This window comes from Ananas comosus, linkage group 18 (genome assembly GCF_001540865.1).
Source record: "Ananas comosus cultivar F153 linkage group 18, ASM154086v1, whole genome shotgun sequence".
Classification (NCBI taxonomy): domain Eukaryota; kingdom Viridiplantae; phylum Streptophyta; class Magnoliopsida; order Poales; family Bromeliaceae; genus Ananas; species Ananas comosus.
Window position 1 is genome coordinate 5,952,837 of NC_033638.1, and position 19,393 is coordinate 5,972,229.

At 37.9% G+C, this 19,393-nt stretch overlaps 1 protein-coding gene across 1 annotated transcript; it reads left to right on the plus strand.

Annotated features, from left to right (window-relative positions):
* On the plus strand, positions 12,326–19,327 carry LOC109724365 (tubulin gamma-2 chain). The gene is made up of 11 exons (XM_020253160.1): positions 12,326–12,507; positions 13,462–13,662; positions 14,422–14,533; positions 14,863–15,263; positions 15,917–15,970; positions 16,048–16,152; positions 17,685–17,759; positions 17,842–17,886; positions 18,095–18,223; positions 18,832–18,936; positions 19,015–19,327. The coding sequence occupies exons 1-11, from the start codon at positions 12,379–12,381 to the stop codon at positions 19,066–19,068; spliced, it is 1,410 nt and encodes a 469-aa protein (XP_020108749.1). The 5' UTR covers positions 12,326–12,378; the 3' UTR covers positions 19,069–19,327.

Consider the following 19,393-nt stretch of genomic DNA (forward strand, 5'->3'; position numbering starts at 1 on the left):
TCGAGCTCCTAGGTGGCTTCGCGATCATCATGATTGCTCCACCGGACTCGGACATAAGGAATTTCTCGATTCCTTAACTTGCGCACCTCACGAGCAGTAATTGCCACCGGAAACTCCTCGTAGCTCAAGTCCTCCTGAAGTTTCGGCAGTTCGTATAACATCGCATGCTCGGGATCAGGGATGTATTTGCGAAGATTGGAGACGTGGAATACGTTATGCACATCCGCGAGTTTCGGCGGCAACGCGAGCCGATAAGCCACCGTCCCAATCCGCTCCAAGATCTCATAGGGGCCAATATATCGGGGACTCAATTTTTCCCGAACTCCAAATCGCTTAACGCCCCTCATAGGAGATACCTTCAAGAAGACGCGGTCGCCCACCGCAAACTCCAAATCTCGTCGGCGCCTATCCACATAGCTCTGTTGTCGAGATTGCACCGTGTGTAACCGTTTGCGAGCAAGGCGAACCTTTTCTTCCGCCTCCCGCAACACATCGGGGCCAAATTTCGTGCGCTCGCCCACGTCACTCCAATAAATGGGAGAGCGGCACTTCCGCCCATAAAGAGCCTCGAACGGTGCCATCTCTACACTAGCGTGATAACTGTTGTTGTAGGCGAACTCGGCCATTAGCAAATACTTACACCAACCTCCTTTGTAATCGATGACACACGCTCGCAACATATCCTGTCTGCCACCACGAATGACGCACTTCACACGATCGATGTAATTTTGGTGCCGTGGGGTAGTATTCATGATTCAGATTGATATTTATATGTATGTGGGTATCAGGTTTTGCGGGTCCATGGTTTCCAATAGATGCAAACATCTACTGTTAATTACCCCTTGTAGATTGGGGCACCTTCGATTAAGAGACCTTTATAGATAGGATTGAATGAATCATATCTTGGTTTATTGAATCCTAAGTATATATATTAGGATTCAGTTGGATTTGAGGTTGATTAGGCCCTAAGGATATGTGTTAAGACCTAATCGACATTAAACTCTATGTATTAGAGTCTAATTGGTTCATGAGACATGGGTATGAGATCTGGGTATTGGTTCATGAGGTTTCGTTTTGGCTCATGGGATTTGGTCCATGAGATTTGGTTGGTTCATGGGATTTGGTCCATGAGATTTGGTTTCGGCTCATGGGATTTGGTCCATGAGGTTTGGTTTTGGTTCATGGGATTTGGTCCATGAGGTTTGATTTTGGTTCATGGAATTTGGTCCATGAGGTTTGGTTTTGGTTCATGAGATTTGGTCCATGAGATTTAGCTGTGGTTCATGGGATTTGGACCATGAGGTTTAGTTGTGGCTCATGGGATTTGGTCAATGAGGTTTGGTTTTGGCTCATGGGATTTGGTCCATGAGATTTGGTTTTGGTTCATGGGATTTGGTCCATGAGATTTGATTTTGGTTCATGGGATTTGGTCCATTAGATTTGGTTATGGTTCATGGGATTTGATCCATGAGATTTGATTTTGGTTCATGGGATTTGGTCTATGAGATTTGGTTTTGGTTCATGGGATTTGGTCCATGAGTTTTGGTTTTGGTTCATAGGATTTGGTCCATGAGATTTAGTTCTGTTTCATGGGATTTGGTCCATGAGATTTGGTTCTGTTTCATGGGATTTGGTCCATGAGTTTTGGTTTTGGTTCATGGGATTTGGTCCATGAACTTGGTTTTGGCTCATGGGATTTGGTCCATGAGATTTGGTTTTAGTTCATGGGATTTGGTCCATGAGGTTTGGTTGGTTCATGGGATTTGGTCCATGAGGTTTGGTTTTGGCTCATGGGATTTGGTCCATGAGGTTTGGTTTTGGCTCATGGGATTTGGTCCATGAGATTTGGTTTTGGTTCTATGTGTGGACTTGGTTTGGGTTTGGATTTATTTGGGTCCAAGTTTGGGTTTATTTGGGTTTTGGGTTTAGGTTTATTTGGGTTTGGGTTTGGGTTTGATTTTGGGTTCGGATTTTATTTGTAGACTTGATTTGGATTGGGTTTGCGTTTGATTTGAGTTTGGGTTTTGGTTTTATTTGGGGAATGGGTTTGGGTTTTATTTGTGGACTTGATTTGCTTTGGATTTGGATTTTATTTGGATTTGGGTCTTGATTTGGGGTCCGAATTTGATTTTCCCGTTTGATTTTGATTTGATTTGGGGTCCGAAGAAATCCCCGTTTGATCTTGATTTGATTTGGGGTCCGNCATGGACCGCTTGTAGGGCTGGTGGCTCGCACTAGGTGCTTAGGAGCCGATAGTAATACGTGTGGCTCGGTAGAGCGTGTCGTGTGTGACGACGATGGTGGGTATTGCTTAGAGACGATCCGTGCCTAGACCATTTGTGTACTATGGGGCCTGGGGCCATTTGGACAGGCGTAGTTAGCTGTATGTGACAGCGGCCCGGTACCTACGGGTAGGGCAGAGGTTTTGGTCGGGGCGGTAGTCCGAGCTAGGACCCGGGAATGTGGAATGCCACGTGTTGAATCGTGTGATCAATAATACACCGAGAGTGTGGTTGTGACCCAACCCGAGGACATGACGTGGTTTGGGGTCTTGGTTGCTCCTGGTTGGAGTGTGTGCGAAGTCTCAAATGAGAACTCCGCCCAGTGATGATTGGGTCTGCGCATGCGAGCGAGAGACGTTGTGCATTATTGAGACAAGTTTAGGCGGTAAGCCTACGTAGGATTGGCGGTCTGTGGACCACCTATGGTAATTGAGGTAAGCGGTTTGGCGGATAGCCCTCTCGAGGAGTTTGGCTTGGGTTCACGAATGAAATGTTAGTGTGAGTTCGTTGCGAGAGTGATTTGATGTTGGCCATGGCATATGAAAGAAAAAGTGAAGTGCTCTATATGAGACACTTGGTTAGTGGGAAGCCACGTGAGGTTTGGGGATAGTGCTCTCAGGTGAACTGGAATTTGGGATGTGCCGATGTGTGCCATCTCGCGGCAGAGCTAAGAGTCCGGTTGTGATTGAAGCACTTGCGATTCAGCGATGCACCCGTAAAATTACTTTCGAGCAATGCCGGTGATCGAATCAGAGTGAGTTCCCTAAGGGGATGGTAAATGCAAAGAAGAGTTGTACTTGGTAACGTAGACTCTTGGATGACCAGAGTGGTAGAATGCCACCCTATAGACTCTTGTGTGATTTGATGAGGTCTACTCGTATGTATTGTGTAGTGGTGGTGGACCATTCGACTAGTTGGTGCATTCTTATTAGATCCACACTACGAGGATGAAGGGCAGTCCTGATCTCGAAGCAAAGTAGTATCCAGTAGCATTAATGAGGCTTGTCCTCTATCGATGGTGATTGGCGACAAAACGGGCCCGATAAGCGAAATGTGCGGGTAGCTGTTGGTTATGGGAAAGAGGCAGTAAAGGATTGCCGTTCCTGGGAAATGCCACCCGAGAGATGGGTAAATGATTTGTCGTGCAAGGTAAAATAAGTCCTTCATGTGCTGGAAAGTGAGAGGTATTAGAGCGCCTACAGTCGTCGAATATTGACTCGCGCTGCCCCGAAATTGTGAAACCCATAATGCACTTCTTGTATCACATTTCGCGAATGTGCTTGTGATTGAACCCACGTCCTTTGGTATGAGCTGCTTGAGCAACCACGAAAGCGTGAAGCCGCTCTGGAGTGGGGGTGTAACACACTGGACCTTTGCAAATTGCGAGGTTCGAGTGTTTGGATGTATTCCGAACTTTTCCACACTTGGTGGAGGGCCGTCAATGGTATACCGGTCTAAAAGTTCGATCTCGAGAGTTTTGGACAAGTCCTGAGAGTTTTTACTCTCGGGGACCGGTCCCTGGAAGGAGAGACCGGTTCCCCCAGTGAACAGTGCTGCGGCAGCTCTGAGGCAACCGGTCCCTAGCAGGCGAGACCGGTTCCCGAGCGCGTNTCCGAAGAAATCCCCTATTGATTTTGCAATTGAATTTGGGGTCCGAAGAAATCCCCGTTTGATTTGAATTTGAATTTGATCTTCAAATTTGATTTGGTTTGGGGTCCGAAGAAATCCCCATTTGGTTCTGATTTGGGGTCCGAAGAAATCCCCGTTTTGATTCCAATTCGGGGTCCGAAGAAATCCCCTTTTGATTTTGATTTGGGGTCCGAAGAAACGAGGAATCAAAGATTCCCCTCCCCTCTTCTTGCGATGCTGCGGATGACGTCGACGAAGTTGATGACGGTGGCGTGGATCTGTTCGGCCATCGGATTTGATTTGACATTTTCGAATAAGTATTGAAGGGTCCGAAGAAACGGGGAATCAAAGATTCCCCTCCACTCTCCCACCGAAGCCATCTAGATGATATGGATGGCTACGATCGTCGGACAAAAGAAAAAAAAAAAAAGAGGGGAAAGAAAAGAGATCTTTTTTTTGTTTTATTATTAGTTTTACTTTCTTTCTTTTTTCTTTCTTTTTTACTACCTGCTGATGGATTCGATGAAGCGGCTCAACGATCTCTCTCTCTTTCTGCGGCTCGGCGATTTCTCCTTCTTTCCGCGGCTTGAGTGATATCTCCTCCTTTCCTCGGCTCGGCAATGTATCCTCCTTTCAGCAGCTCGGCAATATCTCCTCCTTTGAATATTTTGAACTTGGAAGTGTGTAGCAATCTATCTATCGTGTCGTCTCTCTCCAAAAAATTTCTCCCCGAATTTGATTTCGGTTCCCATATTTATAATGGGAAGGGAGGAGTTAGTTAAGAATTCAAAATTCGAAATTCGAATTTTGAATTATTTGTTGGATGGTTGGAGGATATTTGGGGGGTGGTTGGGAGTTCAAAATTCGAATTCGAAATCGAATGAGTTGTTGGATAGTTGGAAGATATTTTGGGAGTTGGTTAGGGAATTCAAAATTCGAAATCGAATTTTGAATGGGTTGTTGAATGATATTTTGGGAATTTGGTTGGGAATTCGAAATTCGAAATCGAATTTCGAATAGGTTGTTGGATGATGTTTTGGGAAATGGCTGAAAATTCGAAATTCGAAATCGAATTTTGAATGGGTTGTTGGATGATGTTTTGAGAATTGGTTGAGAATTCGAAATTCGAAATCGAATTTCGAATGGGTTGTTGGAGGATGTTTTGGGAATTGGTTGAGAATTCGAAATTCGAATCGAATTTCGAATGTGTTGTTGGATGATATTTTGGGAATTTCAAATTCGAATTTTGAATGGATTATTGGAGGATATTTTGGTAATTTGTTGGGGGTTCAAAATTCAAAATTCGAATTTTGAATGGATTATTAGATGGTATTTTGGGAATTCAAAATTCGAAATTCGAATTTTGAATGGATTATTATTTGAAATCGGATTTCGACTAGAAACTTTATAAGGTGTGGGTGTGGGCCGTCGTTGATCAGACCCACCTTAATTTATTGGGTTCAAATGATAATGAGCTGAAATAAAGGCCCACCCTCACTTTTTTTTTTTATTTTTTTTTATTTTTTTATTTATTTGTTTGGGCTTTCGTAATGGCTCACCCACTCACATTTTTTTTTTATTTGTTTGGGCTTTCGTAAGGGCCCACCCACTCACATTTTTAAATGGGCTTATTGTATATTATAATTATTGATCCGAGAAAATTAATGATTAATACGAGACCTATTAGAATTGTATGAACTCGAATCTAATCATTTTTTTATTAGGATTAGGATTGTTTCAACCTATATATATATGTATGACAAGTATTATTTTACCTCAAACAACCGGTCCCTCTGGACGGAAACTGCCCAGTCCGGGCTGATGTAAATTGGACTTTTTGAGGGGCCTAGCTGGATTTTGTTACAAGAGAAGGCTTATATGGCCACTTCTCCTTCTCATCTTCTCACTTCACCATTTCTTTTGCTTCTAGAGAGAGAAAGGGAAGGAGAAGAAGGAGAAGAAGAGGAGAAGAGCTTGCATAGAGGCCTTGGAGCATCACCTTCTTCCTCATTTCTCACCTTTGGTGGCTTTGCACTTGCAGTTGGAGCTTTGTGAAGGATCAAACCTCAACCCTACTTGGTTTTGAGCTTGGATTGAAGCTTTCTTGAGGTTGGTAGCTTATAATCCCCATTTAATACATGTATTTCTAGGTTTTACTAGATGAAACCCTAGATTTTGGGATTTAGGGTTTATTTTGGGGGTTTTTTGATTTGAGGCTTCTTGATCTCATTTGAATGGTTTGGAACCTTTAAATAGGTTAGATTGGGAGACCTCTACCTTCCATTTGAGGATTGGGAGAGGGTTTTCCACTTGAGGTGAGTTTTTGCCCAACCCTAGCTTGAGTTGGTTAATGATTGAGCTATTCGCTCTTCGTTTCGTTTGGGTGACCCTATTTTTGATGTTTCTAGGGTACTAGGGAGCTTGTGGATATCTTCGTTCGGCGAAACGAAGAAGTCGATTCTTTCGGTGGGTTTGGCTTCCTTGAAATCGGAGGAAATTCCTCCTAAGGGGTGAAATGCTTTCATTCTCTTCAAATTCATGCATATTCATGTTTAGTAGCATTTATGGGAATCTTGAATGCTTAGAACTCATATGTTATGCATCAAGAAAGTTACTCTATATAGTAGAGAGACAAATGTGCTTTGTTAATATGCATGCGACGACTACTCTATGAGATGATAGGAAATAAAGTTTCATGCTTCGATTTTGACTAGACATTATAAGTTCTTGAACTTATTATCCATGTTGGGACAGAATGAGCCATAGTGTCATAAAGAGGCACTTGGACTGGAGAATTACTAAACTGCAACATAGAGACTTGATAATAGGCCACATTGACATCAACTATATTCCATATTTGAGATATGATGAAATAGTGACTTGGCCACGAGGACATTTGCTATATACCACGTTACTGAACATGAGAATTTGGTACTTGCGACTGATCGTTTGATTACTTGCCATTGTGCTCATTCGCACATGCTTGTGAGGGTCGCTCCCTACAAGCCGGCACTCCGGAGATGGCCATCGCGATTCATATTCGCCGTGCGGGATTGGGCGCCGAAGTGGATTGCCGTGGGACAGGCTCATTCCTAGGGTGGGGATGATGACTACCACGGGGCCATTAGGCTCGGCACCGGTCAGACAGCCTACGGGTAGGTCTCAGGGCCATAGACAGCCTTCGGGTGGGTCTCTTCAGATTTGACTTGAGTATTCATCATGACATGTGGACAGATGATGACTTAGAGTATTATTTGGACATTGACTAGAATAGTAAACAACGGAACTTTACTATTTCGCATTGTGAACATTATGATAGTTGGAGACTTTTACTTCATGCATAGTTGTTTCATACTTATGCTATTTATGCTAAGCAGAAATATCTTGTTGTAGTAAGTTACATTTTTACTTGCCTTTCATTTTCCTACAGTTATAGTCACTGACATCTATGGTAGCTTTGGGCCTTGTGGTGCATTCACTGAAGTCAGTAATTGCCCACTGGGAACTATTCTTAATAGTTCTCATGCCCCTGTTTTTATGTTTCCTTTTCAGAGCCTTCGGCACCGGCGGAGGCACGGGATCGCGGCAAGGGGATTGCGTAGCTAGCTAGCGAGGAGCGGTACTTTGCCTAGGTGGTTTACTCTTTCTTTTTGCAGTTGAGAGAGAGAGAGATTTTTGTATCCATGTGTAGAGACCACCTATGTACCTGCTTTTAGCACTTGTATTTGGGATTTCCTCTTGTCCTTACTTCATGTCTTATTTAGTGGATTTACAGTTTTATCCTTATTTCTTGAGGTAGCATTTAGACATTTATTATGCTCTGATACTCCTAGATGCCTTTTATTATTGCTTTTATCATTGTTGTTGTTAGACGCCTTATGCGTTTTAGACGCATGGCGGGTCTGGGCACGTGCCGGGCGGGCTTCCGCTGGGTCCCCGGGCGATGACACGTCCAAAAGCAAAAGAAGAGAGGAGTACACCAAACCCTCTCTCAAAGCTCTTTGGCAAATATATACGAGGTTGAGGATAAACAGTTGGGGTTGACGACACTTCAACAGACAAAGTGCCCCTCACTAACTCCGAAATCTAGCTAGAGTAGCGTAACCGATTTGGATATTCGGTATCGCCTCTCAGCGCAAGCTCGCACAAAGGGTCCGGTACGCAGTCGATACCGCGGTACTTCACATCAAAATTATGGCGGCAAAACCCGGGCAATTTTGTTCTGTAATATATACCTTGGGTACCGGTACGAGTCCGATATCGTACGGTACTCAACACTAAATTGGCACTTATGCGGATTTCATATCAGAACTCACACTTCGTCTTCGCGCGATGTCGTTTTGTGTCGCATTGCTGCGCGCAAAACGATCTTCAATTGTCCGGCGACAATCTCAATGTGTCGAAAGTTTCAGATGCTGAGAATCACACAGGTCGGAGAATCACCAGGGATACTACACTTCATAGCAGATTTATTTTCTAATTCCGCGCTAACCTACCGAGAGTTAAAATTGAACCCGAATCCTTACGGTAGTAGTTTGGCATGGTACAAGAGGGGGATAAAGGGGTTTATCCCCCTCTTTGTACCACACCTTTTGTGGGGTGGGAATAAGGGAGAGAGAGAGAGAGAGAGAGAGAGATGAAGGGAGAAGAGAGAGGAGAGAGAGAGAGATTTTAAATTATAATTAAAATTTTTAACATTTAAAATTTATAATTCCTAAAATTAAAATTTTAAATTTACATTTTAAAGTTTAAATTTTAACTTTGATATTTTTGGTTTTAATTTTAAATTTTAATATTTTTTATGCATTTTAAATTTAAATTTGTCTAAATTTAAAATTTATATTTAAATTAAAATTTAACATTTAAAATAAAATTTTTAATTTAAAATTATAAGTTTAAAAATTTAAAAAATTTAAATTCAATTATAGGGGTAATATCATTTTACTCTATTTATAACTACCACTATTCTACTTAACTCACTTTTCATCGAACACTGGATATTACACAATTTTTCTAGTTCCACCTTATACTCACATTTTCATCCAAACAACAAATTACTCTTGTTCTTACAAAAATTCATACTTATGCATATCCCCGGTATACTAGTTCTTACTTATATCCGAACCAAACGAAGCCTTCGAGTTTCATTTTTTATATCCATAATCAAAATAATTGCCGTTTAGCACCGATTAAACATGCCTTTATTCGGATTCGGGTGAAATCGCGGGTATTCTACCCTTTGACATTCCTAATCAATAGCAATAGTTTTGAAATAATAAATGGCAGTTTTTTTTTTCTTATTTAGTTGAAAAATATCACATAAATACACTTTTGTTAATTGAGAAAAGGATAAGAGCTTTGTTCAAAGGATAAATCACATCTTTTTTGGTTTAAAAAATATTTGTTAGACTTTTAAGATTTAAGAAAAATCAGAGGAAATCCTTTCAGCTTTTTTTAAATTTAAGTTTTTATATTATTTTTTAAAATAGTAAATAGAGTCATTAAATTTAATAAAATCACTAAGTAATCTGATAAATTCTCAATTTCTATTTACTGAAATTAATTAATAAGTTAATAGGATGCCAATCAAAAAGTAAAAATTAAGTAGTTTGTGTGTGGTTTACTGAATTCTTATTTTAATTAGTATCATGTGATTTTAACTTTGTCGCTAATTTAACAAAAAAATTAATGAAGAAAATAACAGAAAAGAAACAAAACAAAACTATAAAATATTAAAATAATATATTTTAAATTATTATAGAGTATTAAAATAAAAAAAATACGAAACTATAGAAATAATATTTGGAGTTTTACCGGCCGTCCTTAGGGCATGTTTGGCTGCTCGTAAGTGAAATAATAAAAGTGGTATTTTGGCGAAGTGAGATTATTTCGGTTGTTTGAATTATAAATGTAAACTAGATTTTCACCCGTGCGATGCACGGCTAATATAATAATATAGAATAATAAAAATTATTATGTGATGATAACAAAAAGATTTTCTAATTAATTTTATATTTTTTAACAAATAAAAAATATACTATCAATCTTAATTATAGTACATATTAAAGTACACAAGCTAAGGAAAAAAAAATTTGGACCAAAGTAAATATTCAACTAAAATACAAAATTCAATCCTGCTTTATTATCTATGAATTGGTATGCAAAACAATTTACATTTACATATTGATGTGCGAAATAAAATGATAACTAAAATTGATATGAAAAATTACAAATGACATTAATATTTAAGCATATAATGAGATCAACTAAACTTTCATATTTGACACAAATTAGAGTAAGCACACATATATTATGTTCCTACTATCGCTTTTAAGATTCAAAAATATGTAGATGTTGGTTTTCAAAAAAATATAAAGAAAAAAAACTTTGTTGCATGAAGATAAAAAGTTAAATGAGTGACAGAAGGGAAAAAAAATTAGGAAATGAAAATTACAAAAGTGATAGTAGGGAAATAATATGTTCTATTTTAAAGCATCAATATTTAAGAGCGAAGAAAATTACAAGAGTGATGTGAGTTTTAAATTTTTTCCTCTTTCCAAAAATGCCTCTATCATTTTTTACTAATATTTTTATGTCCAAAAATTTTCAACCAATCATTTAAATAATTAACTAAGTAATAATTTATTCCCAAATAAAGATAAATATTTTCCTTCTCACGCGTAATATCCACATCGCCAATTCTTTCGCAACATAATATCCATAAATAAAGAGTGACTTTGAAATAAAATTTCCTTCATTATATGTGATTTTTAATAATATAGTAAAAGATATTAATTTTTTATAAAAACGTGAGTTTTGAATTTTTTCTCTTTCCAAAAATGTCTCTATCTTTATCTTTTTTTATTAATATTTTTATGTCCATAAATTTTCAATCAATTATTTCAAATAATTAACTAAGTAGTAATTTATTTCCAAATAAAGATAAATATTTTTCTTCTCACGCATAATATCTGCACCGGTCAATTTTTTTGCCACATAATATCCGTGAATTTTTTAAATATCTCAACATAATTATAAGTGACTTTGAAATAATTTCTCCTTCATTATAGGTGATTTAATAATTTCAAATAAGTCGTAACCAAATATCCATATTTGAGTTTGACACGTGGCAAGCATATAGAAAGCCACGTGTCAGCTTCTCACATAGGGTTCATTACACGTGGCAAGCATATAGAAATATCCATATTTGAGTTTGACACGTGGCAAGCATATAGAAAGCCACGTGTCAGCTTCTCACATAGGGTTCATTAAGGGTTCTACTTTTATATATAGTAATAGATATGTAAGTGACTTTTGAAAAATGAACCCATGAAGTAGATAATAACTGAAATCCACTTTTTTGACTTCGGCATAAAAAATTCCGAAGTCGTTTAAATTGGGCCGCTTACTCCACGCCACTTACTAACCGCATTCAAAACCTTCTTCCATACCATCTACAAAAAATAAAAATATATAAAATATAAAAACAACCGTATCTTAACAAAAAAAACCAACACATCTTAAAAAAAAAAAAAACAAAACAAAGAAAGAGACTGCCTTACTCGTACCATCTAAAAAAGAAAAAAAGAAAAAAAAATACGCATCTAAAAAAATTTATTTTATTATTTATTTTTTATATAGAATCAAATAATAGAAGTCATAAAAATTGTATTTTTTTCTTTCACTTTTTTGAAACCAAACATTTGAACTCAAAAGCGACTTTTATAAAAGTCACTTTTTGAAAAATGACTTTTTTCACTTCGATCACTTACGGATAACCAAACATGCCGTTAGACTAAGAGGCAAAGGACTTGGTGATTAATACCCGAGGTTCCAAGTTTAAATTCTAATTGATTTATATTTTTAGCTAAATTTATTTCTAAATAAAATAAATAAAACTGACGGGTAAGGTGCTGCATGTCTCCCAAAAAAAGAAAAAAAAGAAAATTTAGAGTTTCTTCAAAACTGAAATCAAGGCCGTAAAACTAGTATTCAAAATTCAAAATCTAGAGCAAACACACAGTTGACCACCACCCCCGGCCAAAACCCTTCCTCGCTCACTCACGGACTCACTCGCGCGCACACACTCTCTCTCTCTCTCTCTCTATCTATCTCTCCATCTCTCTCTCTCTCTCTCTCTATATATATATATATATATATGAGTCCGGCTGGGATACAACCCAATTTTCATCCAAACGCTATTTTTCTTATCCCCATACTTGTACCTATCCCTATAATAGCTAGTTCTTGCTTATACCCGAACCAAACGGTACCTAAGAAANTTGGATTGGAGTGCTCAACTCATGATTATCTTCTCCATTTGTTTAAGGAAACCTGAGGTTGAAGAAATGGGAGAAGGTGGAGGGAGGAAGTTTTGTCCCATTACTATTATAATATATATTCTCAAATGGGTTTTCTTTGCTTGAGAGAGAGAGAGAGAGAGAGAGAGAGAGAGAGAGAGAGAGAGATGCCGCGGGAGATCATCACGATCCAGGTAGGGCAATGCGGGAACCAGATCGGGATGGAGTTCTGGAAGCAGCTCTGCCTCGAGCACGGCATCGGCAAGGACGGTCTTCTTGAGGACTTCGCCACCCAGGTATTGAGGAAAATGTCAGGAGCTTCATAAAATTATGGGCTTTTCCCGCGGGAATCTGGATGCAATTAACTTTTCTGTTCTTTTGAATCCGCTTTTGATAGGTTAATTTATACATTGTGATCACTTTCTTATAGAGCATTTCTAGATTTCCATTTACCATGCCAAAGTTTCAATAGCCTTCGCCGCCGCTGAATTTCATTGTACCTGTAGATTATTCGATATTTGATTCCATTTCTGCTTGTCCAGCAACTATCCTTTTAGGAGGAAAGGAGGCCAGAGGCCTTCGTCCTCATAAGTCGTTTTAGATGATAGGAATACCAAATCGATGATTGGAACCTTTAAAGTTGATCTAGGGTATTTATTACGTCTAGAAACCAAATTTCGTAAATTTTAAAATTCGTTATCAAGTTCATTGAAGAGTTGAAAAATGAACGGTAAAAAATGAATAACCTTGTGAAAATAGATAGTAGATTTTTTCAATTTATGGTCGGAATTATCAAACATTATCTAAATAGTATAAAGAATTTTCTATCAAAAATTCAGGCTGTTTGGATTGTTCTGTGCCGTTAAATAAGCAAACGGCTCATATAAGCCATAAAAAACTGTTGATTTTGGGATCCTTTGATCATTATGTAAATAATTTTTAAAATTCATGAAATTTAGGTTGTAGACACTTTAAATACTCTAGATCAACTTTAACGATTCCAATCATCAATTGGGGATCCCTGTCATCTAAAACGACTTAGGAGGACGAAGGTCTCCGTCCTTCTAAAAGGATAGTAGCTAGATTCCTATTTCTGGTAGCCTTTTGATTGTTCTTTTTATTTAATAAATATTTCTCATGCTCGAGTGAATGTAATGATGATGCTTGAGGCCTACATTCTTGTGTTAATTGGTTTTTCGCATAGATAATCACGGTTCCTCTAATATCCACCTGCTACGGTGCTACCACAGGGAGGTGACAGGAAAGATGTCTTCTTCTATCAAGCTGATGATCAGCATTACATACCCAGAGCTCTTCTTATGGACTTAGAGCCAAGAGTTATTAATGGCATACAGAATAGTGAGTACAGGAATCTTTACAACCATGAAAACATATTTGTCTCAGAACATGGAGGTGGTGCTGGAAATAACTGGGCTAGCGGATATCACCAGGTTTGCCAATTTTAGTTAGAACCGAGACGCTAATTTTTCTTGTTATCTTCTGTTGTGGTCTGTTTATGCTCCATTCAAGTCAAGCATTACTAATATGTTATAACCCTTATTTAATACTCGGTGCATTTCTTTACAAATTTACATCATGCTTAGTTATTTTGCATTGTTGATAATCTACCTAATTCCCTTTTTTGGTCAATTGAGCTGGATGCAGAGGAGTTGTTTGTGTAATAACCTATCTTCTGTTATCTATTTCTTTTTCCTATTTGAATGACATGCCTTATTCTACTATTGTTGATTGTAAGAGAAATGGTAAGCTTTGCTTACATTTGCTTGTATGAGTAAAACGGGCCAAAGAAAACGATATTAAGAAAATCCACCTCGTCTACAACATAGAGTTAAGAACTGCACTATGCTTTCGTAATTTAATTTAGGCTTCCTCTTTGATTCTTCATTCAACGGATTCAATGCTTGATCAAAAGTCGTGGTTATTGCATTTCCTTCTCATGTAGTTTTTGATAGATTCTTCAATATGGTGTGCCTTATTCAGAACTCTCTTTTTTATTGACATATACCTAATAATATTGCATAGTCCAGCCTTTGTTAAATGACTATTGTTCGCTGAGTATTTTTATGGTAAGTTAAAGATTGATCTGTATGTATGTTGTCTGATACTCTTTAACTTATGTGTGACTTTCTTACAACACTTGATTGATCTACTGACGCAGATTCTTTCTTGGAAATGTCTTTCATAATTAGGGAGAACAAGTTGTTGATGATATCATGGACATGGTTGATAGAGAAGCAGATGGAAGTGATAGCTTGGAGGGTTTTGTTTTGTGCCATTCAATTGCCGGCGGAACTGGTTCAGGTCATTTTATATGCAATTTTATGTTCCTTTTTTTCTTCTTTTCGTAGATGATTATTTGTACGTTTAATTCCTCCACATCCTTGTTTTGTTTTATTGCAGCACTTGTTTTATTCCATATAAAATCATTTTATGTGCTCAGCACTTCAGCAGAAAATGTGTGGAAAATGCTATAGCTATTGTTTATTACACTCTACTGGAGAAAAGCAACAATCCGATGCTCTTGCAGTTGTTTATTACACATTATTGGAGAACAAACAACAATAGGGCCTTTTTATTTCTACTTTAACTCCAATCCACTGACCCCTTCTTTATTTTGCTGTAATGTGTAGGTATGGGCTCATATCTGTTGGAGACTTTAAATGATCGTTACAGCAAAAAACTCGTGCAGACATATAGTGTTTTCCCTAACCAAATGGAAACCAGTGATGTTGTTGTCCAGCCTTACAACTCGCTTCTCACTTTGAAACGTCTGACACTGAATGCTGATTGTGTTGTTGTTCTCGACAATACGGCGCTCAATAGGATTGCTGTGGAACGTCTTCATCTATCAAATCCCACCTTTGCGCAAACAAACTCATTGGTTTCTACTGTTATGTCTGCAAGCACAACAACACTGCGGTACCCTGGATATATGAATAACGATTTGGTCGGCCTTCTTGCATCTCTAATCCCAACTCCGAGGTGCCATTTCCTCATGACGGGCTATACTCCTCTAACTGTGGAGCGCCAGGTCATACAAACTTTGCCATCAAATTCTATCTCCGATTATTAGTCCTATGTAGATTGCAGCCAACTATGTAAATATGTTGTTATGATTTCATTATTTTGCAAGACATGGTTGAGTCTCGATCGCAAGAGCTGCTATTCCTTTATTTAGGTTCTTAAAAAAATCTTTTACACTTTTTAAACATAAAAAGACTGAAAAAAAGAGAAAATACTGGAAATTGATTTTGACAGTGTGCTAAAGGCACCAAAATATGGTAGGTTTGTATATAAGAATCGAAAACTGGCTGTACAGTTAAATTGATAAAACAGAGCCATCACGAAAAAAATCTTGTTTCGTGTCATAATAAAACTAAATAGAATAATTGGTTCCTAAATTGTCAGATTCAATTAGATTATTTTTTCTATGTCATCATGCTGGAATTCATCTTAACTCTTTAGCATGCTCATGGTGCAATTCAACTCCCTCTTATTCTTGAATCAAGAGTACTCTCTGTCTGAAATGTCCATCATACTTCTTTGAGAACTAAAATGTGAAAATGTTATAGCTTATCTAACAAGAATAACTATATTTAAGAAGTGACATTAGACCATACTTGTCCTGGACCTTTTAGCATTCTTGAGAGCAGATTTGTGATACAAGGATCCCTGTATTTACAGGTTAACATGATTCGCAAGACTACAGTGCTAGATGTCATGAGAAGACTTTTGCAGGTGAGATTTTATCTGGAGTTACTTATCTGTCCTTGTGGTGGTTTTGATTGAACAAACTAACCTAGAGTACCCTGCAGACAAAAAATATAATGGTCTCTTCTTATGCACGCACAAAAGAAGCTAGCCAAGCGAAATATATATCTATACTGAACATCATCCAGGGAGACGTGGATCCAACACAGGTACTAATTTAGTTGAATAAGTAACTGCAGAATACTTTCTCTTGTGGAACTCGTCAATTGGAAATTTACATAGCAGATGAAAATTTACTTTGCCAAAGATATGGCTAATGCATGGACTATTTTCAAATCAGCTATTATTTGACTCGCATCTGTAAATTATCTTATCTACTGCGTTTTCCCCTTTATTCTTCCTTCTATTGGATGTTTGAGCCACATTTGAGGGTTGGATCTGTTCAACTTTCTTGTCTATATATATAGCTTCTAGTGAAATTTTAGCTGTCAACTGAGCTTCCTGTTTGGTTGGAGCTGGGCCTTCATAGTGGCTACGTTGGAGTATGGAAATAAGTCAATGAAGGTCCGTGGAAGCGAATTTTCCACAATGCAATTGATATTGTCTCATGAACATATTAAGACCTTAGAATGATTCTTTCTCACTTCGGCTAAGATAAAGTGGGGACTTAATTTTTTCTGTCGCTTACTGATTCTTTGCTACTTTATCAAACTCATAACATAATGATAAATCCTTCAAGTTATATACCTTAGTTCATTCTTTCATACTTTATCAAACCTGTAACTTAATGACAAACCCTTCACGTCAGTGCCATATGTATAGATGCAAATATGGTTCCTGGTGCTTGATCTTTGGAATTGAGATGAACAATTAGATTCTCAGATGATGTTTGTATTGCTGCTTGTTATGACACTTTTATTTAGGTACTTCGACTTTTTCTAAAATATTATTCCAGGAACTACTAATATATGAACTGAAAAGAAACATGGGTCACAATGTCCAAGCGGGCAGGGAGGTGTGTGGTTGTGTGTGTGTGTGTGTGTGTGACATTGGTTGCCTAGATATGATTCTCCAAGAAGCTTTAACTCAATTTTATCTTGGGTGAATTTTAAAATTGAATGGGGTTGTCTATGATTGTACTTTATGAAATGCTTTATTTGGTTTACTATTTGTTCGACACATGGATTGCTCTGTGCCAATCAGCATTGGACGGTATATTTCCGAAGGGGTTATCAAATCAGTATTGGGGGGCCATCTATGATAGTGTCGAGTTTAACAATCCACCTAGCTGTTGCTTATCATTTTTTATGAGTTTACAATTCTTAGCCGCACTCGCTTTTATTCTGTTCTAAGTTTCCAAAACTTAGAACAGAAGGGTAAGTAGATGTTGTGCGACTAGTGTATTACATGAATGAAAGTCTCATTAGGTTTCAGAACAAGATAATAATTGTCAATATCGTTAACAAGGGGATTGTTCAGTATAACTAGTATATTTACATGAATGAAATTCTCATTAGGTTTCGGAACAAGATAATAATTGCCGATATTGTTAACAAGGGAATTTCCTTGAAACAATAAGCATCAGCAGAATGACTCAGGCTGTGTGCAATTCTTCTTGCTAAGTTATCTTTGAGCAATTATTTTCTTAGATCCATTATTTTTCACAATTTTTGACTGCATATTATACTGTGGTAGGATTTCACGTTCTCGAAGTTGATGCTTGTCTATACAATTTAAACAGGTACATGAGAGTTTACAGAGGATTCGTGAAAGAAAACTTGTGAACTTCATTGAGTGGGGCCCTGCTAGCATTCAGGTTCATATAACGAATAGGATAAGTTTCTACTTCTGTATTGATTACAATTATTTATATTAAAATTTCATCACAACTACTACAGGTTGCATTGTCTAGGAAATCTCCATATGTCCAAACTACTCATAGGGTAAGATAATTTGTTTAGTTACATCCTCTTCTTGTGACTGAATCTCCTCTCTCTCTCTCTCTCTCTCTCTCTCTCTCTCTCTCTCATCTGTTATCTGTCTTTCATATTTAGCGAACAGATTCTCGATTTCTACTTACAATTGTTTACTACTTTCTTATCAACTTTTTATGAAGGCTAATGTTGTAATACCTCTCTGCTAATCATTTAGGTTAGCGGCTTAATGCTTGCAAACCATACTAGTATTCGCCACCTCTTCAGTAAGTGTCTGGGCCAGTATGAGAAACTGAGGAAAAAACAGGCCTTCCTTGACAACTATCGAAAGTTCCCCATGTTTGCTGTAAGTTTGCTAATGTTTTGTGATCAATGCTTTATTCACCCCTTTTTATGCATGTTTCATGCATGCTGCTGTCTTTTTTATTTTTCCTTTTATGTGAATCATGCATGCTACTACTGGCTGCTGCAATTTTTTAGGACAAATCACATATCTGTGCGCACATAATATTACCCCTCAAGTGGTCTTGGTCAAACAATTCGTGGCATTGTTACCGGCTGCAGTTCCACGGCTGTTGAGGATCAAAAACTTGCTTTCCTGTATAACTCAAAATAAGGAGCTGCACTGCCTAGAATCGAATAGTCGGCACCAACCTTAAAGCAACGCACCTTGAAAACTAATGCAAACTGTCTTACACTAAACTCACCTTGCTTCAGGTTTGATTGTTTTCACCAGCGCACTGCAAATGTGGTGACGACACGCAATGCACACATTGCATGCATCTACTGTGCCCCACAAACTAATGTTACTTTATCTATCAAAATTAACTAGTCGAATAGTTGTAGCATGCAATATGTCAGACTAGCTACTATTAAGTGAAAGTCTTTTGTGAATCAATCTGATTATAGTTTTGATTGATGATCTATTTCAATTTTTGTGGACTGCCTGAGCAGGATAATGATCTATCTGAATTTGATGAATCTCGGGAGATAATCGAAAGCTTGGTCGACGAATACAAGGCATGCGAGTCGCCGGACTACATCAAATGGGGAATGGAGGTAAATTCTAGAACTGAGAATTCAAGCTTCCGCAAGGCTAAAATTAAAAATCAGATACTGATAATTTATCGCAAACAGGATTCTGCAGAGGCTAATGTTGCAGCAGCACTAGATACAAAACTGGTGGTCTGAAAAGTCGCGGCGGGTTGATTTTGCTGAATGTTGTTTCAAATGTTTTTAAAAGATGAGTGGAACTTCGTGTGATGTGATCAAATTAAGAGATCTCCTTTTGGATGCTGAAATTCTTGTTGAGAAGCCCTGTATGTGCTGCTTGTAGGTGTGTATGATATTTGATAACATTGGTTGGAAAATATTTAAGTTGCTGGGCAAACCATGAATGATTGTATCCAGTGATCGGTATCGACGCGAAAGTGTTGTTAGTTTAGTACAATGCATTATTTGTGATGAGTGAGAAAGTGCGATAAAAAAAATATTTGTTTAAGATCATAGGTCGCAT